The sequence below is a fragment of the Gobius niger genome, assembly GCF_951799975.1.
Source record: "Gobius niger genome assembly, chromosome: 1".
Lineage (NCBI taxonomy): Eukaryota > Metazoa > Chordata > Actinopteri > Gobiiformes > Gobiidae > Gobius > Gobius niger.
The window spans coordinates 48,214,430-48,237,332 of NC_136852.1; the positions used below are offsets into that span (position 1 = coordinate 48,214,430).

General features: G+C 41.7%; 1 protein-coding gene across 1 annotated transcript in view; it reads left to right on the forward strand.

Moving 5' to 3' along the window:
* LOC306971440 (olfactomedin-like protein 2A) overlaps positions 1 to 22,399 on the forward strand; it is a 41,058-nt gene extending 18,659 nt beyond the window's left edge. The window contains exons 2-8 of the mRNA XM_079567715.1: positions 3,952 to 4,215; positions 7,764 to 7,871; positions 9,237 to 9,407; positions 9,534 to 9,774; positions 13,605 to 13,946; positions 15,229 to 15,414; positions 20,676 to 22,399. Coding sequence (XP_079423841.1) covers positions 3,952 to 4,215; positions 7,764 to 7,871; positions 9,237 to 9,407; positions 9,534 to 9,774; positions 13,605 to 13,946; positions 15,229 to 15,414; positions 20,676 to 21,280 — 1,917 coding nt within the window. The 3' untranslated portion in view covers positions 21,281 to 22,399. The remainder of the gene's footprint in view (positions 1 to 3,951; positions 4,216 to 7,763; positions 7,872 to 9,236; positions 9,408 to 9,533; positions 9,775 to 13,604; positions 13,947 to 15,228; positions 15,415 to 20,675) is intronic.
* Positions 22,400 to 22,903: the final 504 nt, after the last annotated feature.

The window sequence follows — 22,903 nt, forward strand, 5'->3', positions numbered from 1 at the left end:
AGGTACGTAAGTAAAAACGGTGGCCTGTTCCTTTAAGAGAGGTTAAAACATGCCCCTCACCTTTATTTAGACTTGTTATCCATAATGCTCTCACAATAAATGTTACTTTTTGAAGTATTAATTGTGTGGAATAAGATTTCAATAAAAAGTTCCATCTCTGGTGATGTGGGCCAATAAAACAAGATGCTTGTCTTAAAGGTTTTTGTTTTTGTTTTTTTAATCCAGTGCATCAGTGGTTGATGTTGGTTTTGGCCGGTCGTTCTTTTGTCACAGTCTTTGTTCTCATTAGTGGCAGTGCTGTATCTTATTAATATCAAATGTGTTATTGGGGCCAAATATAGATTCATTGGAAACACAAACACATGCGTGTGCAGTTGAGATGTTAAAGTGTCATCAATGGCCTGACTTCAAATGAAAAGAGGAGCATGTGTTGATAAAATACATTTTACAACTTCCACAGTTTTCAGAAGAAATGTTTTTTCTCGGAATATAAATGTGCATAAGCATCGCAAAGAGCCAACTCTTTTGGATACGAGCGTTTGAAGATTGCCTTTAGCATCTGTGCCATCACTGGTGCTGTTATGTTGCTTTATCTTCTGCTTCCTGTGAAGGCTGGTTTATACTTCAGCGACAGCTCCACGTTTACGTGGGAGCCAATCAGGGAGTTTGCGACAGCTGCATTTGCCGCTGAAGTGCACCTGATGCCCAAGGTGACTCCGCGACAAGTGCTGCAGAATGCAAGCGCTGTGATTGGTTGATCCTTTCGCAAAACAAGGAAACACACAAAAAACTCCTTCAGTCTCCCCCTCCCAAGTTATTTTTCATGAATATATTGTTCGTATGATTTAGTGCTTTAGTGTTTTCATTTTTTATGTTATTAAAAAAATTGTTTCAAATATACATCATAACGTGAACGCTGAGGAGCTACACGGAAGTTCGAATGATTCTGGCTTACGTCAAGTGGGCGGGCAATAAAAGAGCCTTTAGAGGACACGGGATGCTCGGACAATAATCAAATGAAGCTTAGGTGTAAATTCAGCCTGGAAGACTAATTTCAGCATCATCTACCTCCAGCTAGTGATATGCTAATGCATAGCGTTGAAATCAATCCAATTATATGCAAATACAGAGACATTTCTGGCGGCGACCACTAACCACAGAACATGAACTGACAGGCATGTGAGGAATTGGCTCACACACCTCAGCTCTGTCTCAAACCCCACCTCCACGTGCTCCTGCACAAGGGGGGCTGTCGAAGGAAGAAGAACAAGCTGAGCGATGGAAAGTGAAATATTTTCGCTTGGTGTGAATCCTCTGTCACACCTCACCTCAGCCTTTCAGCGCAGAGCCACACCTTCACAGCCAATCATTGCACTCGGTCCTGCATTTAAGCTCCAGCGTTCATGGCTCGTCCACCTCTCAGCTGTGCTGCGACCCACCTCCACCCCTTCACCACCTCTTCTTCCATGGCTTCTCCCTGCTACATCCTTCACCTGTTTCCCATACCACCAGTGTCTGGGCTCCGGGGAAGACATCCCTAACTCTAACCTACCCATCCATACTAACTTTTATCCGTATATCGATGTCGACTGCAATAAATGTTTCTAATTGCTGCTTTTGTCTCTAAGTCTATCCAGGTTCAATTAGCTTTTCACTGCTGAATATTGGACTTTTGATCGTTTTTCCCCTCTTAACTGTTTTCTATACGACCAAATCCAAAACTTCTGCACAACAAATATTTATGGAGATATGTAGCTACAAAAAAGTAAACCATTTTATGTTTTCTTTACTCCTCTAAAAGGCTACAGGCAGGGCTTCATGGCAGCCCACATCAAAACCCCGGCTATCGGTTAAGTGCCAACATACAAAGGCAACTCTTCACTCTCTCATTTGTTCAATTTTACTAGAATCCATTGTTTTACAACTTAACCAACAACAAATTGCAAAAATGTACTTTTTATTTACTAAATTGTGAATTCAGACTCTCTTGCCTTCTTGAGCTCAACACACATATAGTTTAATGCATGTTACATAAGCACTTTAAAATCCCCATTCACCTGGGAAGATAAAGCGTACTTCATAACCTTTTACGTAATCTTTCCAATAAATCCAGTCCTATCTTTGGTAAGATGAAAACGAACAATAAATCTTTCTAAGAAGGGACATTTCTTGAGTAGCAGTGCAGATCACGTCTAGCTCTTGACTGTTTCATCACTCGGGCTTTAAATCTGTGTGAATTCTTGAGTGAAAGTAGTGGTTTTGCTGATGCCAGGCTGCTCTTCCTGTTTGCAAGTGTTGCCAAAGCCCTTATGTCGCACAATGGAGTCCAGGGTCAGACCTTAATGCACCTCTTTAATGGGACATGTGAAAAGGCAGGATGCATGTGGTTATTTCTCCGGATCACTTTCCTTCCTTTGCTTTGTGTTTGTATAAATAAATACTAAAAGATTGGTTGTTCACGTCCATTGGGGGTGACGAATGGAACAAGTGAAGTCAGGTGCAATGTATGAGAAGAAACAATACCTGCTCTTAAGATTAAACAAAAGGTATTTATTTGCAGTTATGTATGCGCAGTTACTGACTTTGAAAACATGATTATGTAGCACTTAGCAAGAAAAGAAATCATTCATCATCGTTGCATCAAAAAACATTTAAACCATCAAATCCAATGACTGTCAGAGCAACAGGAGTACAATGATTGGGGAGGCTTCTCTTGATCGTTGAGTTATTCATCGTCACGAGTACCTGAAGAGGGATTCATCTACTATTGAAATGCTTTAAAAATACAAAATGTGGACCGATCCTTTGAAAAGAAATTGCTGGCGAAGGATTCCAAGACCGCCATGTTTAGACTGTGTGAAGAACAATAACAATGTTGCGCCACCGTTGGAAAGTTTTCCCCTTTTTTGCTTTTGACGATAACAAAAAAAATGCCTTCAAAACAGAGCAAAATTGTCCACCCCTGCTCTAGATCAGTGGTTCCCAACTGGACCCAAAAGTGGGCTGCGGAAGCATTTTCACGCCACCGGAGTTTGTTAAAATGACTGTTACAGAGTTGTTAAGAATAGAGGTGGACCGATATGGGTTTTTCTAAGGCCAATGCCGATATACACGGCCTATATTTTTTTTTAAATGTCTGATCTTTAATCCTGTAAAAACATAAATACTTGGCCACTGCAGCGGTGGCCAATTTTATTTCATTACTTTAGGTGATTCAATCATCATCTGTCCCAGCTCTGTACAATTGCGGTGCTTAAATCCAACTAAGCGATTGAATTCTCCAGGTTCTGTGCCTCATAATGACATGCTGCATGTCCATATTGACTGAGGTTTAGTGAAACATGTGTTTAACAAATTGTAGCTAACCAATTTTCATCACAATGTTTCTCTGTTCCCCTGAGACCTAGTGGGAAGTTGTGGGAGGACTCATTTTAAAGCACTGACTTCACTCTTTTCCAATGCAAAAAAACGGGAAGTCTATCACTTCACGGAGATATTGGCACGATATACGATAAATCGGTCGACCTCTGGATAGATTTCAGGTAGTCGAAGCATCTGTACAGATAGATTCATGAAACTAGCAATTGGCACTGGAATAATAAGCCTACAAGTGGTTGTGCTTTGTATTTTCCATGGCACAAATCCACCGTAAGATACGCTATAAAATATTATGAATTGGTCCGTCATCTTGTGGCAAACAATCAAACCATAAAAGAAAACAATACCTTTTTTCCCTCTTTATGCCAGGAGCTACAAGATGGGTAAAACTAACTATATATAAAACTAAATATCCCACCCACCATGACTTACTGTAGCCAAATAAAGGGATAATCCATAATAGGCACAATTTGTTGTATCCATATCCATCCAAATAAGAAAATAACATGTTCATGAATAAAACCCGGGACCTTGTGATTGTGCACAAACCCTGAACACGCGTCTGTGTTGCAGGTGTTTGGCGAGACAGAGCCGGTGCGGATGACCTCGGAGGGCTCCGACTGCAGGTGTAAGTGCATCATGAGGCCTCTGTCCCGGGACGCCTGCGTGCGGCTGAAGAGCGGGGCGGTGCGGGTGGAGGACTTCTACACGGTGGAGACGGTCAGCTCCGGGTCCGACTGCAAATGCTCCTGCACCGCACCCCCGTCCTCCCTCAACCCGTGCGAGAACGAGTGGAAGATGGACCGGCTCAAGAAACAGGCGCCGGAGCTGCTCAAGGTGAGACGGTCAGAATATTGTAAAGAATAAACATGCAATATGACTCAGGATACTCCGGATTCAAACACTACAACACCCAGCAACATTTCCCGTTTACAGGATGTGCCTAAATGTTGCCGCGGAAAGCATCATTCATACCATTTCCTTCAGACATTGATTCCTAATTCGGTTTGTTGATGTGTTTCATGTGGCCTGAGAGACTGGATTGGATGACACATTCGGGTGGAGGCCGTGTTGTCTGATGTCTGCATTTCTGACACAAATTGAGAGACTTTGTTAGAAGATTAGCCAGAGTTTCATCTTGAGAGAGGAAGTCCCTTATTCTTTGTTTAGCGTTTATTGGTTAATAGGTAGACGATGCGAAAGGGTGAGATTTTGTGGATCCATGCGACTTCAAAAGAGCTCCTTCTCACTTTGGTGGTTCCAAAGCCGGTCCGCTACTTTTACTGGTCAGCCCAATAGAGTCAAGCTGCTTCTATAGCTTCAAAGACCTGTTATTGGTTCATCGAAGCTACAGTATATTGCGATTCAGTGGTCCATTGCTTTTACTGCTAAGTGTTTCTGCAACTGTAGCTGATGCTTATTGGAAAGGTCAGACTGGAGGTTTCATGAGGGCCAAGTCTGGAACACATTGTTATAGAAGTTTAAATTCTTAAAGATGCACTACCTGACCAAAAGGCAACCACCTGGATTTAACTAGCTGTGATCTGGGGTTGCTGTGGTTGGTCAGATCTATAGTGTTCAAAAACACTATGGGCCAGATCTTGTGGCGGCGCACGGGGCGGCGCAGGCTCTTGGCGAATTATTTTCCGAGTGGCGGAGCTATATGTGCCATTCGCCTCCGCCACCTGTGAGGGGGCGTCACAAGAGGAGGTGACTGCACTGATGGAAACACGGCTGACATTCACTTCCTCGTTTACATTGCGCTGTCTTGCGTTCTTTCTTAAGCCTTAGGCTCTCACAGGTCAAACTAAAAACTTTATTTACCCCATCGTGAGCTAAACGATGTTCATCTCTTGAGAGAAAAAGAGCTACAGCGTCCGCTGTGGCGCGGATCGGCCGCGCTCGGCGTGAACGCGAAGCAAAACAAAAGCACATGTTCACCCCCCACAACCACTCTCCTGGACGCGGAGTCGATCTGGTTGGAGGAAAATGTCTGCGTCTCCACCCACGTAAATGCGCTAAGTCTGGAGTGGCAAGATCACAAAGTGCGCTCCGACTGAGCGCAAAATGTCACACTATCGTCTCCGTTTTGATGCACAAGATCGGGCCCTATGTGCCCAAAGAATGAGATCAGCAGACGAACGGAACATCCTGAATGACCAGGTTATTCCATCAATGGATTTCTTCTTCCCTGATGGCACGGACATACTCCCTGATGACGATGCCAGGATTCATCGTGATTCATCATTGTGAAAGAGTGGTTTTCACACATGGATTGTCCACCACAGAGTCCAGATCGTAACCCCATTGAGAATCTTTGGAGAAGGCTTTGCACAATGGTCACACTTTCTTATTCCTTATTTCTTAATGAAAATTGTTATAGAACTAACGTATTCGGTTATTACAGAATAGTGAGACATACAAGTCTGCAATTCATCAAGAATTCATATTAGATCTACCTGTGTAAAGAGCAACTAACCCCCAAATCCACTTTTTTGTGCAGATAAGTTTTAATGGTTGACTCCTGGTTGAGGTACTTAAACTGGTTTCGGCCTGGGTTTAATTCTACATTAGGTCTGATCTGGTCTAGCCCTTGGCTTAGGCTTGGTTTTGCTCTGGTTGCAGACTTTAGACCTTATTCCTGCTTTGAAGTCCTGCTCTCTCAGTACATATGGTCTCAATAGTTTTAATATATGGCCTTGTGGTATGAATTATGATATAAAGGATCTCACATACAGTCATGAAAGGTTTATAGAAACACTAATGAGAATATATTATTTGCTGATATAATTGTAGTGTTCAATCATTTAGGTCACTCGTAGGTCAACGATTAACCTGCGGAGCAGCACAGTCGACGATATAGACAAATGCAACAAAACAAACTTTAAACACAATTACAAAATCGACTCAATCAATTAGTTGAGTGACAGGTCTTGATGTAAAACGTCATCATCTTTTACACTATCTCCAGTAGGACACGTCAGCTTGGCCTCCTCCCGTTCAATGCCCGTGCTTTTCATTCTTCACAGCAGCAGCGCCACACCATGCGCCATGTGGGACCAAGCTGCTTCCAGATGTGCCGCTGGAGGCTGAGCTAACAGAGCACATGTATTTACAGGGCAAACCCAGGGCAACAAGTACAGGAGGTGGACTGACAGTGACCCCCGTTTGTAACTGTCTGAGTCAATAGAGGTGAAGCCAATATACAAGATAGTGTTGAGGTACAGGTAGATCAGGTTATGTCTCGGTTTATGTCTGGTTTATCCTTCTGTGTTCCTCATAGAGCTTAAGTCAAGAGCAATAGGCCTCAGTGTTGTCAGTTCACCTCTCGGATCTGTCTCTTTGCTGAGTGCCTCTCCTCACGATTTTACATTCAGCAGCCCTCTAATGATAATAGCCAAATATAATATAACCAATGTAGGACTAGTTTAGTCTTGGTGGCCTTGGATTATTTACGGCTTGTGTAGGTCTTAATATTAAGGTTATGGTTAAGGTATACTAAGGTATACTAAGGTATTTGACCCATCCTTTGATGCCACTGGGGCGACCCGTAAGAAGCTGTGGCCGGCGACAGGGCCGCGTCCGGAGACCTTGATGGTCAGAATCACCTGGCTGGAGGATTCACCTTGTGCATGATGATGGGAGAGTGTGACCACTGTGCAAAGCCTTCTCTCAAAGATTCTCAATGGGGTTCAGATCTGGACTCTGTGGCCAATCCATGTGTGAAATTATTATTATCATGTTCCCTGAACACCTCATTTACAATGTGAGCCCGATGAATCCTTGCATTGTCATCTTGGAATATGCCCGTGCCATCAGAGAAGAAGAAATCCAATGATGGAATAACTTGGTCCCTCCAAATATAAAACTGACAGGACCTTGTAATTGTGCACAAACTCTGAAACTTGTCTCTGTGTTGCAGGTGTAGCAGCTCCATGTGTTCCTCCAGTTTAGGCCTAGTCTGTTTCTTGTTTGTTATGTACCTGGTCTCATTTTGCACCAATTTAGATCTGGTTTTATTTGGGCTTACTTCATGTTTTTCTCCAGACCGTTATTACTGTAGTTTTCATGTTGTCTTGATTTTAGACCTATTCCTGGTATAGTCTTGATTACACCGTTATTTTCTCTCGGTGCGGTCCTATTTTAGTTCTCATTAGGCCCATCTGTCAAACTACATTATAAACCTGGACCCCGCTTCTTGAGTGTCTTGGTCAATTTAGCTCAAGTCAATAGACGGCCGTGTTTAGAAAGTGCACTTAAGCTAATGCTGCTCCCGTCTGGACAAACAGAGGCGCTTCAAGATGTCAGACTGTTTGGAGTTCAGCAGTGATTGATGATTGTGTGATTTTTTTTTTCTCCTTTTCTCCCATTGTCCCACTGAGCAGCTGCAGTCTATGGTGGACCTCCTGGAGGGCACTCTGTACAGCATGGACATGATGAAAGTCCACGCCTACATCAACAAAGTGGTGTCCCAGATGAACACGCTGGAGGAGGTGAGGCCAGGGGTCGTTTTAATGTGGAAATGGAACGAAATGCTTATCATAAGTGACTATTGTCTGTATTAGAGTAGAGTATGTGGAGTATATGACCACTGTTATAGTGTTGTTACTATTAGAACTGCTACTACTGCAATTAACCAAAATCAATCTCGTCTATTTGTTGTAAGTTTATAGCTCAAAACACCTTAAACCAGGATTCTCTGAGATTAATAAAGGTTACACAATACAATAATTTCCAAGTAGCTTGGATAGTGTTATGGGAGTGTGTGGTCGTTGAAGGTTTTCCCATACTTCAGATATAGCAGTTTAGGCGAGAGGCTACAGGTGAATAGGGAAACTTTTTTTTTACATTTACAGATATCAATTTGAAACTTTTGCTGTAGATTACTGGCATTTGCCTTTTTTGACATAGGGTAGTTCACTATGTTTAGATTTCCACTGTTGCGGTATTTTCAAGGAAAGTATGAAAAACTATACAATTTTGGAAACCTTGTAAGTGATAAGAAAAACAATGTTTCCATTTGCCCTTGTCATTTGGTGAAATTGTGCAATTTTACACATTTTTTTTTTACAATTTTTGGGGAATTTTCACCCAAATTTCATAAATTACTCTAAACTCTACTAAATTACTTATTATGAATGTTATCATGCACCGTTTGTTTACATATATGAGCAAATGGAAACCTTGTTTTTCTGATTGCTGATTTAATGAAGTTTTCAAAAAGTGTTTTGATCCTCTCCCCATAAATCCAACGAAATTACATAGTGAACCGGACTTAATAAATCAGGATTGGAATTAGATATTAAAGAATCCCTCAGACAAAAACCTTCAAAATATTGAGGTGCAAGACTGGAAAATTTGAAGTCAGTACTGCTACTGATGTAGAGATATTGTCGCACCAATGTGAGGAAAAAATCATTTGGAGAAAATGTCTCTTGAAATTTCCCAAATAAATCTATGTCGAAACATTGAATCAGTGCCATAATTAAACAGGTTATTGTGAAGATTAGGTATGTTTTTTTTTACAGTTTATATTTTAAGAAACCAAAACCTGAAAATTGACAAATCTACCGGGATACCCCAAAGTGCTACCCTCAGACCAAATGTTGGTGTCCCTCAGACTCAATTGGAACACATCTCCAAAGATAGTACTTTTTACTGCACATTTCAGTATTCCACACAATTAAAACATCAAAAAGTAACATTTTATGGTGATACGAAGAGGTTTGCACCTCTCTCTCACTACACTGACCACAGATCTTTGGCCCTCCAAACTGCAAACACTTAGATATGCGTCCCTCGATGGAAAAAAAAAGTTTGGGCACCATTGGTTTACATGATGCGTGTTTCTCTTTCAGACGATTAAGACCAATCTGACCCGGGAGAACGATTTTGTCCGTGACAGTATGCAGAGCCTGACGAACCAGTTCAAGCGATACGAGAATTACTCCAACATCATGATGAGCATCAAGAAGGAACTGTCCGGACTCAGCCTGCACCTACTGCAGAAGGACGAGAACAAGGCACAGGTTAGACACTCTATAAGATGAGGAAATGAGTTATTATTCCCTTGCTCAATCATGACTCATCTGACTCATCTTGGTCAAGAGTCATTAATGGGTCAAAGCTGAATATAATATACACTTTTCTTCCAGGAGACAAACGGTGATAAATCAAAGGACGCTGTGAAGTTAAACAAAAAGGCCACAGCGGTGAAGCCCCCTCCAAAACAAGTCAAAGAGAAGGTCCTGAAGCCCAAGAAAGAGGCAACCAAACCAGCAAAGGCTCTGAAACCCGATCCCACGGCCAAAACCAAAGTGGGACACCAGCCGGGAGTCATCCGCGGCATCACCTACTACAAAGCGACCAAGACTGACGAGGACGAGCGCAGGGAAGGTGAGAGCGCCCCCAGAGAAAGCACTTCCTGATCTCTCCCACTGTTTTTTAAGTCTTTAGTGTTGCATGAATAGCACGGACTGCCCTTGTCAGTTCAACGTAGCGCTGTCAGTCCGCATGTTCTGCCCCAAACGTGAACCTGAGAGGATCTTTGGACCTTGTGAAACTGTGAAAACATCTGGCTGCATTTCCATAATCCTCCAGCTAGTGCAAGGAGACTCCTTTTATCGGAGCTGCCAGTCCTGCTCCTAACCTGCGGGTCAACCACAAAGACTGGCTTCAGTTGAATTTACTGGGAAGTGCCAATTGTAAAACAGTGTAAAGCAGATGGGAATATGGGGAAGAATAGAGTTTTCAGTAGACGATGGCCAGACAGCTTCTAATTGACTCTAGGTAAGGAAATGTTGGTGTATTTTTGGGTCTGTTATTTACCATTCTCCATTGTAGATAAAAGTACTAAAGACATCATCTGTACTGGGTTGATTTTTATGTTGAAGACGTTTTGGCTCTCACCAGAGGAGGCCTCGTCAGCAACCAAGGATCTTTTAGTAACATGAATTGTTCTTGAATATATATTGAATATATACAGTGCAGTATCATGGAGATTTTTAGAAGAAGATGTTTGTAATCACAAAGTAAACGACACAAAATGTATCAATGGCTGCTCCAGTACTTTTGTCTACAGTCACTAAAGAAAAATTCATCAGCCATCCAGGAAGACAAGGAAAATCGCAAAACCTTTTGTGATATCGGCTGGCTCATATATCGGGCCAATGGGGTATTTTATGATATCGTCTATCGGCCGATATAATGCAGAAAAAATCTCCAGAACCGAATGTGATAGAGACTTCCCGTTGCATTGGAAATGAGCATTCCCACAACTCAATTGGCCTGAGGGTAACTAAGAAACAGCTTGTATTGTATTATATATTTTATATATATTTTGTTGCTTGTAATTTCAATAGTATGGCCAGTAGTAGTAGTATGAAAGAGACTTGCCATGTTTTATTTTGCAGATTTGTTTTCTTTCAAGCAGGCTTTCTCTAAAGTACCAACTAAACATGAATGTCCTGAATAGATAATCCCTATGGCTCTCATGCAGCGCCCCCTGCTGTCACAGTTTAACACTGTCACATTTTACAGATTAAGAAGTATCAGGATTATAGACCAGACATTTTAAAGCAGTAGTAAGTAACTCGTGCTCCTAGAGGCCATAAGCGCCACTGCAGGTGCCGTAGCATGTTGCGTTTTTTTCTCATTAATTGTCCATGAGAGTAAATACTACACTGACAGAAAAGACAAAGGGAGAGAGGGATGTTGTACATCCAACTACACAATGGAGATTTTTTATTTCACTCAAACTGGCTGTAAATATTATTTAAGTGGCGCTAGCCCACAGTTAGCTTTGCCTGTTAGCCTGTTCTTCTTCGTGATTCCATTAGTGTATATTGCGCCTCCGACCCGGTGGCAGGGAAAGTTTCTAGGGTGGTTTTCTGGCCAGAGACACTAGGGGGAGATGAAAGACCCCTCAATCATCCCATTAACACTTGTATTACCCCCAGAGGGACTACGAACAGGATTTATTAAGGTAAACATGTTACTTAGTAGTGCTTTAAAGAGGGGGTATTATGCTTTTTTCACTCACATAGCACCAGTCTATATCACACTACAATGATGACAAACCTTCTGTTGGTCTGTAAATGCAGTAAATTAGAATAACTGCCTTGTATAAAATTGCTCTCTCAAAATGGCTGTAGTGAATGTCTTGAAATAGGCCTCTGTCTCTTTAACCTCTGACCCTTTCCGACACGCCCCCTCTACATGCTGTCTGTGGCATCAGTGGGGAGGGGGTTCTGCTGAGGAGCAGTGGTTGGTTACTCGGCTGGTGACGAAAGCTCGGAGGCGTCTCCAGGAGGTGGGGGCGTTCCTAGGAGGACTCAGGCAAACCTATCCCTAAAATGGCCGCCATCAGAGTTTTTACAGATTACTCAAAAATATGTGAATGTGCCAAGGCAACACTTCAGGCATGTTTTTAATGAGGGAATGATATAATAACATGATGTAAAGCTTGAAAAAGTCGATTTTGCATAATACCCCCCCTTTTAAAAAAAATCTGCCAAAAATATTGGCATTAGCCTTAGAAAAACCCATATCGGTCGACCTCTACTCTTTTGAGATGACACAAAACTGTTGCTGGATTATTATTATACCAGCATTTCCACTACCGGTGTACTTAATCCTAACCAATATTAAAATGGAAATCTTGAGACAGATTTCAGGACAAATTACCTTCAAACTATAATCATTGTCCTCACAACTATCCCTTTTTAGGTGACACAAAACTGGATTACCACCTGTGTACTTAATCTCAAAATATTATACTATGAAGGCCTGAGAAAATGAAAAAATCAATGTCAATAGTGGTTGAAGTGTGCTTTCTACACATTTTACATATGGTATTTTGGTGTCTTTATTCTAACCACAGTGTTAAAGATAAGCATGTACATGGTGATTTATTAAGGAGTACTAAAGCAACAGAGGAATTATGGGTTGCTTCGTGTGTCTGTACCCTATTCACCATTGTCCTTAAAGTATCCTTACAGAGACCCATGGTTACTGGGAAAGATCATCGCCACCAGAACCCCTCCATAACATGAAGAAGATGCATGAATATTAAACACAGCAGTTTTACAGCATTATGTAATAACGCCTTTAAACTTAACATAAGAAAATGCTCTAAAGATGTGCTCCCCATATGCTTTAGCGGTACATATAATTGACTGCAGGCCCAATGTTCTTTTGAAATTGTGACACATTAACTGCCATACTGTGCACGGGTTACTATTATCACCAAGATTTAATTGTTCCCCTAAGACTCCTGTTAATATGATAATCCTACAGTCGGCTGTATTACCTCCATATGTGGACATTACGACGTGGTGGAGGAAGATGCACAGTTGTAGCTCATGTGTTTGGCAGAAGCAGACGTGGCAGCAAACAGACAGCAGCGCTCTCTGGTTTAAATCCATGGCTTATGCACTCTGTCATTTCTATTTATGCTAAAAATATAGCTGAAACGTGGCTTGTTACATAAATTCTCTGAAGTAGTGATTGTTAAAATGAGCTGGTTTAAAGAAAAGTTTATCAGCTTTCAGTTTTGCCCGCCATGGGAAAGCTCGACTGCCCATCTTTCCTCTTCTTCTTCTTCTTCTTCTTCTTCTTCTTCTTCTTCTTCTTCTTCTTCTTCTTCTTCTGACTAAGAAACAAACAAAAGCGCAGACTATTTGCTGCCTGAAATCTCTCTCTCTTTCATGCATGGACGGAGCATATGCCTGTAACCCAAGGCGAACTTCATACAAGTCAGATGAAGACGGAGGAAGTTGGTATTTTCTCAGCGCTGCATCGCTAATGTGTGGTCTTTGATGTGAAATTCTGGAGTGGAGTTAAACTGTGTGTCCTGCTGACATGAAGCAGACTCAACGAAATGAAAGTCCTGGAAAACGAGACGGTCCCAATCTAAGATCAACACGGATGATCAGCTGGAGCTCCGTCTGACCTTTCCTTCCACATTCACTTGTTTTATGATTTTTCACGGCTTTTGAGGTTTAGGATTAGTTCAGTTGTCCACAGACCATGAAAGACCAAGGTATAAAATGCTTGAAAGAGTGGACCAAAACCTCTGAAATCATCTGAATCTGTGTGTTGACAATGGGGGCCAACATTTAAATGACATCCTTTTCATGTTGCGTGACAGGAAATAAAATAAGGAAAAAAGTAAGTTCTCATGCCCCAGCCTGTAGATAAAAATGTTCTTCCTTTTGTTTCTGTAGAGAACTCTGGCAAAACCTACTCGGTCCACCACGTGAAAGAGACCCAGTCCGAGGATGGAGGATCTGAGCTGGTTTTCGAGGCTGTAGAGGCCACAGAAGCTCCTCCCACCACCGACGCACTATCCTCCACGATCTCCACGACAACCACCGGCACCACAACATCAGCAACAGCATCTCCTGATACGACCACGACCACGGCAGCCACCACCACCACCACAACGGTTTCCACAACGACCACAACCACAAGACAGGCACAGGCCGCCCCCGAGAGACCCGCCCCCACCATCCTCCTGCTGCTGGACAACTCCAACAACAACAGCCGGCCCAGTCTGCACAGAGCAGGTACAGGGGAGCTAAAGCCACCTGTACATGCTCATCTGTTCATGTAGAGAGCTGGAAGTTCAAATTCCTGTTGGCGTAGATGGCAAAGCTGGCTAAAAGATGGTTGCGTCAGGGAAGGAGGTATATGTCTTGTAAAATAATATGTCTGCATTGAAACTGAAGGCAAGGGAAGTTTATTAAGAACAAGTGTACGGGTGAGTGCATTTTCTCAAGTTCGGCTTTTCCCAAATATAAAAGCTTCTCGACTGGAGCTTACAGCCTATAGGCCAGTGTAACACCTACAAAACTGATCATAACTCACATTTTTGATACTTTTTTGTCAGTGTGTTGCTTTTTTCAATAAGCTTTTAGATCTGGAGAAAATGTGCTTGGTTCAAGTGGGGGTAAAGAGATTAACAGAACCGTATTCAGCACAGATTTGAACTTTATCACAGTAGTGACCTGAGGGATACACTACTTAGCGGGGTAAGTTCAGGGTTAACCCTGGTTTTGCGGTACTACAAAGCTGGAATAACCTTCTCACAAGGTATAGATCTCTATGGAAACATGCCCTTAGTGCATAACCTCTTCTGGAGCAGGTTTAGTTCCCAGCTTAGATACGAAAATGGCTCTTTGACCAATCAGATCCTTTGCTTTGTCACCCAAACTCTGCGGTGTACGGAGGTGAGGAGCAGAGAGGGAAGAGGAGGAAGCACCTTGAGCGGTGGAGAGAGAAGTCCGCACATGGATTTTATAAAGGCCTATTTCTCATCCACATAATAATGAGTGTTGCATATCAGGTGTAAAGAAACAAATGTGAACATACACGCGCTGCTTGGTTCAGACTCGTTCATGGTGTTGTAGAGTATATTCGTCATGAGTTAAGTGATAGATTTTGACATTCTGATGAACTGTATCTGTGTCTCTTCCGTGATTGGCCGCATGGCACCGACTCTTTCACATGAACGCGCTCAGTCCTCAGGGAAACCCAGGGTTAACTTAACTAAGACCTCGTAGGACACTCCTCTGTCTCTCATCTTCACTGTTCTAAATTTTTAGATGCATAAAACTCAAACGCAGCCTCACTGTGTTTAGTCCTGACTCTGGGACCATCGTATGGTTCATATGCCCCCAAATGGTGGTGCTAGACCATGAAGAGACTTGTATACAAACAGAGGTGCGTTAAAGTCTATTCTCTGTGTGACAGGAAGCAATTACAGAGACCTGAGCACTGGACTAATGTGGTCGTATTTCCAGATTTCTATCTCCTTACGCTCTATAAAACCTTCTAATGTTGTTGTAGGCAAGATCCTGAACTGCGAGGGCACCCTGGCCTCCATAGAGCAGCCCGAGAAGCACCACAGCTACGGCCGAAACGAGGGCGCGTGGATGAAAGACCCCCTCGCCAAAGACTCCAAGATCTACGTCACCAATTATTACTACGGCAACAATCTGGTGGAGTTCAGGAACCTGGACAACTTCAAACAAGGTGGGACTCTCTGCAGCTGAAGCAAGCGTCTCCAGAGTGTTTGCTGTTTCTAGTCATGTGGTTTGTTTGATCATAAAGCTGTGACTCTCAGCGCCGCAGTACATGATAATATTGACTGTGGTCCAACCATATCAAGTTGAAATAACACACATTTAGCCCTCTGAGTGGTCCAGGAGAGGTGGAAGCTAACTATTACACGACACTTTCGAGAACATTTGAGTGCTTCCTTATTTTTGCCACAGTGAACCAGTGATTTGGCAGATTTTTCCTGGTGTCTTCATGAAGACAAAAACAAGATTCTGATTCCCCATAGAAGGCTATAGTCTAACTTCCAATGGCCTAAGCTAGTTTTTCCCAACCAGGAGTACAGAGACCCCTCTGGGGACTTGAGCACTCAGATGGGGGTACTTGCACTTGTTTCAGATTAAAAAGAAGGTGAAACTGAATATTAATTCCAAAGGAAAGTTAGTTTTAATTATGTTTTTTTTGGTAAAAGGTTTGAATCTGAAAGTATTTTTAGCTTCATTTTGAACACAACACTCTACTGATCACTAATCAATCTGAGTTTAGTTGGTCTCTTTGTAATCATTTTGGCAGGATCCTTGAGATAGGAATTATTCTGACTATAAATGACCAACTCAAGGGGTACGCAAGAAAAAAAAGGTTGGCAACCAGAGTTTTAAAGCAGTACGAAGTAACTCATGCCCCTAGAGGCCATAAGCGGCGCTGCAGGTGTCGTAGCATTTAGCGTTTTTTTTACTCATGAATAGTCTGTGAGAGTCAATACTACACTGACAGAAAAGACAAAGGGAGAGAGGGATGTTGTACATCCAATTACACAATGGAGATAATTTTTTCACTCAAACTTGGCTGTAAATACTGTTTAAGTGGCGCTTGTCCACAGTTAGCTTTGGCCAGAGACACCAGGGGGAGATGAAAGACCCCCTATCATCCCATTAACACTTGTATTACCCCCAGAGGGACTACGGAAAGGATTTATTAAGGTAAACAAGTTACTTAGTACTGCTTTAGGAAAGCCCTGGGGGTCTAGACCATGCATATTGTCTACACTCTGTCTCTGTTTTGTGAACTAAAGCTGTATATTGAATTCTAAAATTGGCATTGACAGAAAATAATCCTCATGCAGAATGACTGTGAGAGAAAGACTTTCACACAAAAATGTTTGTTCGTTATCCATAAACGTTGACTTGACGTAAAAAAAAAAGCTACCATAACCTTTTTACATTTTTCAACTTAAAACCTCTTTAGCTCATTACATTAGACAAAAGGTTAATGCAAAAATGGTCCAATGTAGCGAAAACAACAATTTTCTTTAAGTGCGCCTAATATGTGAATAATTAACCTAAATTGTGTAACTTGGCCGAAGTCGATTCTCCCGTGGCATGACTGACGGTAATTGGTGCTGAGTGATTTGAGAACTCTGGGGGTTTTGGGCGAGGAGTGGGAGAAGTGAGGCGTGGAGAGAGTAAAAACTAACTTCAGACCAAAGTTTTCCCAACACAAATCAACACAGGAATCACATTACAGTGGAGGAGACTGACGCTGGATCGGCCTGTTCTTTGCTTTGGACCCTCTTAGCGCAATACGGTTAAGACCACAAACCACAATGTATTTGAGTGAATAATTTAGTGATGCAAAATTGGTAGTTGATTAAATTTAAGAGTGGATGAAGGAGTTGTCAAGGGATAGGAGCTGTGAATCCCTGAGTGTAAGATTAGACTTATTGGACTGATATCACAAGATCAATCCCGCATCATTCAACAAACCCTTTCAGCAATATTTTGTTAAGATAACCCCAATGAAATAACACAAGATATGTGGCTAGTACAAACATTGTAAAAATAATGAGCCTAATTCCTTTACTAGTCCATCTTTTCCAGACAATTCTCCAGTGATCAGGGGTCAGTGGCGTTTTACAATTTTCAAATGCCCCAAAAAATTATAGAAAGTCACACTTACAGTTTGTGTATATTGTTTTATTTTTTTATGTCGATTTGGTCCCGGCTAAAAAGTGTTAAATTGCATATTTCTGATTTAACGTCTGGAATGTCTAAAGATTCAGATTATATTGACCTTACATACATGTAGTATACACATTTTTTTCTTTAAGCGACTAATGGATGTGTGCTGTGTCTATGCCTGGATAGATGATTAGCGAGCAAGTTCAAAGGTAACCGGCGCTACATACATGAGTTAGTCAGTATACTCATAGTGTAACAGTTACAACAGCCAGGGCCAGTAGGGAGTCACCCATTGAGATCACAGAAATGCCTTTAGCCTATCGCTATATCTGACCCTGTTCCTACAAATGCACATATCTTGTTTGCCATCAAATCCTGAACTTGTTTTAAACTGAAAGTTCCAGCCCTATCCAAATGAACAGGGAAAACATATTATAAGATGATGTTTAGTGGCCACTGGATGTGAATCCGACATTACAAAACTTAACTGAATTTGAAGTAGCATTTAGCTCAGAGGACACTATATGCTAATTTGTATCTAAAGTAAATTCTCAAAAGGTTTATACATTCATTCATGATTTCTAATTAAGCTTTGACCTCAACTAAATGTAGTCATTGGGTTGACAACAGCTGAAAACAGCTGGATTGTTCGTAATTTGCTATGTTTGGTGGCTAATGCTAAAGGCTATAGGATAAACACATTGAGCAGGCTAGCGGACTCTCCTGGACTAGCCTACTTGCTAACACCGCTTCTCCTTTTTATTTCTATGGGAGTCAACCTTTTGATTCAGCAATTTCTAACCTTTCTGGTGCAGGCCTATTAATTTATTTAGATTTTAAAGTGGCATTAAACCACAATTTTCAGATGCATGATAAACTTTTTTCTTTTTTCTTTTTTTTTTTTACATAACATCAACTTTTTGAAAAACAAAAAAAAATAAAAATAAAACTTGAATAAAAGTGATGAATAAAAGATGTCAGGTATATTCTTTGGAGAAAACTCAGTTTAGATACATGATCCCCTTGGATACATGGACAATGTTTTTTGTAGATATTACATGCTTGGCCTCAGAGCAAATGATAATGTTATCTCAACACCAGACTGTGTCCACTCCGGCTTCACGCAGCACTAACGCGGTTTATTTTGCCTGCTACTGAATAAACACAATGTATACGTTTAGTGTCATTATTCTAATCGCTAATATCACGCTCTCAGGAAGCAAGATTTCTACACTGATAAAGAGGGCGCAGCTTTGGTGGCGCACTAAAACAACTGAACACATGTCCCCTTCCTCTACCCCACAGCCCCGCGTCCCACAATGCACCACCAAAACCCCCAGAATCCGGCCCTCTCTCCTAATCCCTGTCTGTTGTGCATGGTTCAAAGCGAAGGCCAGAGCACATGTCAGAGAATAAAGACACCTACTCATCCGCACGCAGCCCGGAGCTAGCCACACGGCACGACTCCTCACATTCAAGGGCGTGAAACAGGCCCATTGTCTGAGTTCATCAAAATCAACTAGGCCCTCTCCTGTCTTCAGGGTTTTTACAAGGGACATGATGAAATAGATTCATAAGACAACCAATATATCAACAATGCAACAACTGCAGGTTTACTTGAATGGTGTTAGCAAAGTGCAAAGAGTGAACTTAGGTAACTTGGAAATTTCAAAATAAAAACCTAACCCTGTAATTCAAACATCTACTAACATGTTGTGACACAACTTCAGTCTTCGCTCATTGCTTCTAGATGAAATGTACTGTGAACTGAGCACTGCTTTTTCCAATAAGGATTAGAGGAGTCTTGCACAAATCAATGCATAGTTCAGGAAAACATCACGGACAGTGAGATACTGATGGGAAGTCACTGGCTGCTTAAAAATATTAGATATTAGATATTATATTATTAAAAATATTACGTTGGATGCAAATACTTCACGCAGGAAACATCTGTGTTCATTGAGGTAGGACTTTTTAAGGGCAAGTATCAAAAACAACTGTAACTATCTAGTTGGCTGATTATTTTTTGAGCAGCTCATTTAAAATGTTGGTCCTATTTACATTTTTATCAAGACAAAAACACTTTGCATGTGACTGTCCACCAGTAACTCACTGCCTGCCATATAATCTTGAGCTATTTATTTATTTGCACAAGACACTGCAACAAACTCATTGGGAATAAACGGGATAGGAAGAGCAGCGCCTCCTGAGGATCCATGTGTCATGTGACACGTTCGTGCATGTGCCCATTGTTTGAAAATGATTGACTATTGGGAAGTCTCTCAGCCCCATAGCGATGACATCACAGGCCATGTCATAGTATAACTTGTGATAAGTTGTGCTTTTTGTTTGTTCAGAGCTCAGGGTTCAGGAAGGCAAGGCAAGTTTATTTGTATAGCACAATTCATACACAATTCAAAGTGATTCACAGTTACATAAAATTACAATAAGGCAGATCAAATCAATCCAGAAAATATCCATATAATCATTAATACATTACATTAAAAAGTGAAGAATGCAGATAAAACACTTTAAGTGCCATATGCGCAGCTAAAAATAACTGTTCTGCCAGGATTGTCACAGCATTGTCAGTCTTGAGGCCTGACGCGCGTCTTCTGTGAGTCTGTTCCAGATTTTAGCTGTGTAAAACTGAAATGCAGCCTCACCGTGTTTAGTTTTTAGCGTCTACTGCAGGCTATAGCTGGGTCTATTGCACTGCGATTTAACCTCTGCCAAACACTTGTATACACAATATTCAGATAAAGATTTCATTTAACTCATCTTGACTGGATCATGTTTATCTGTCAAAGTCTATTTGTTAGCCAGGAAATAGCGATGATATGATAAGAAATATTTTGGCTATTAACAAATGTTGACCTCTGTGAGACTCTGGAGTGGATCAAGTAGGTTTTCACTTTGTCACTGGGAAATACTGTTTGGCTTCCTTCTACTTTACCTCATTTCGCTGTCTTTCAAAAAAAGCATATACATTTTTTTGTCTGTGGAAGGGGTAGGGGAAAAACAAGCAGATTCATGGATAACATGTACACCCCTCACAGAAAGGCCCCACCCAGTTGAACCAAAGGGCATTTGAAGCAAGGAATCGGCCAAATTCCCAATGCATAAAAGGGGCAAACAAAAGCATCAACAAAGCTTCAGTAGTGTTCAATTTTCAAATAGTCTGATAATGTAAACTTTACTTAAGGAATGGCTGATTTCCTTGGTTCCACAGTTGTCTCTGTGCTAATAACAATTGTGCATTTCCTTTTCGTTTCCCAGGTCGCTGGAGCAACCTCTTCAAACTGCCCTACAACTGGATCGGCACCGGCCACGTCGTCTACAACGGAGCCTTCTACTACAACCGCGCCTTCACCAAAAACATCATCAAGTACGACCTGAGGATGCGCTACGTGGCCGCCTGGACCCTGCTTCACGACGTGGTATACGAAGACACCACTCCCTGGAAATGGAGGGGTCACTCGGACATTGACTTTGCGGTGGACGAGAGCGGCCTTTGGGTCATATACCCGTCTGCGGACTACGACTACAGCCAGCAGGAGATGATCATCATCAGCAAACTGGACCCTGCCGACCTTTCTTTGAAGAAGGAAACCACGTGGAGGACTGGCCTCAAGAGGAACTCCTACGGCAACTGCTTTATCATATGCGGGGTCTTGTATGCCGTGGATGTGTACAATCAGAAAGAAGGGGAGATTAACTATGCCTATGATACGCACACAAACACGGACGCTATCCCGCGGCTGTCCTTTACGAACGAATACGCCTACACCACTCAAATCGACTACAATCCGAAAGAGAAAGTGCTGTACGCGTGGGACAATGGACACCAGCTCACGTATAAGGTGAACTTTCTAGAACAGTAGTGAATAGAGTGGAACTGCCACAATTAAAACTGGCAGCCATCTTGGAAAGGACTGAACAGGACAATGGACGGACCTCCTCCAGCCTTCAATGCATGTTATTCAAACGTATGACCTCACAGCCAACGTGCATATCTCAGACTTTACATGTGGATTTTTGTTAGACTGCAAATGGGTATTATGGAAATAAGCTTATGGGTTAAGGCAAAAGGGTTGAAGCTAGAGTTTTGGGGACTCTGAATCCGAATTAGCTCTGCTTTGATGTGAGAATTTACTCCGCAATGAAAGGATTAAGCTTTGCTAGAAATCAAGAGGTGAGGGAAGCATTTCCTGGATACGTAGGACCTCAGGAGGAACTTTTTTTGGGGAACAGGGGCTCTCTCAGAGCAGCCGCCGCATTGCTAGAATGTTAACTGGGAAAGATTAAAAGATTACTCAAAGATGCGCTAGTGGCTCCAAACATCACTCCAGGTATGTTTTTGATTGTAACATACTTGAAAGCTCTAAAGAAAAGTTTATATTGCTTAATACCCTCTTTTAAAGAAAAAAATAAGAAATTGAAGCATTGCTATTAAGACATGGATACTATCAATACTAGCACCAGTATGGAAATATCAATAGTTTTTTTGCTATCCGCCCATCACTAATCCGGAGATGTTCCACGGCCAGATGAGAGACATTGTAGCCTTTTGCAATACTGGTCTTTGTCACACGAGATTTATTTCACTGCCTTAAATGGACACTTTTTGGTAAATGTGCCGATTTGTCGTTGGAAAAGTTACAATCATTGTTCTTTGACCACTTAAGAACGATGAACAGGGTAATTATTCCATGGAAAGGTTTTCTGTTGTGTATCAGCTCTTCCTCTCAAGGTCTCGCCGTAAGTGTATTATTGTTCGTCTATCAATCCATCCTTTCACCAAGCACTTTGTTCATTATGCTTTTGTTTTTGCGTTTGCTTGTACTGGCCTCAAAACTGGTTTTGTGTGTGGGGTAATGTGGGGAAAAGAGTTGAAAATTGAAACTTGTTAACATTGTGTGACCTCCAAAAAATAATAATCCACTCGCTTGTGCTGTATTTTGGATTTGTCAATAACATTTTTTGTAAATTTAATGTTTTGTAAGTAAATCGTGCATTGTTACCACTACATTTGTCATAGTTTATGAGATTCTGTACATTTTGTCAATTGTTCTTAAAATTTGATGCAAATAATAAAGACACATATATAACCTAATTTTGCATCGTGTGACTGGGGACAGTTGGGTTGTCTATGAAATAAGAGCGGTCTTAGGGAGTCAGCGGACAGTGGCACATAAGCTGGAAACATGGCACCAGAGGTTTGTTCATGACGAGGGCGGATATGATCAGCAGTGCACCAGAGAAACCACTCAATTTAAGAAAATGAAGATGTTCTGGAGATAAAGAGAGTGGTCAGACTGAGATGGTTTGCAGAGACAGGGGCAGAGGAGGCCGACAGTGGCTAATTTGGCAGAGAGTTTATCCACACACCCAAAGATTGGAGGTTCAATCCCAGCTCCTCTCAGTGCATAATGTGTATTTGTCCTTGGGCTAAACACTTAAAGGTCCTATGCCTGATTTGTTTATTACGAAAAATGAAAGCAAAG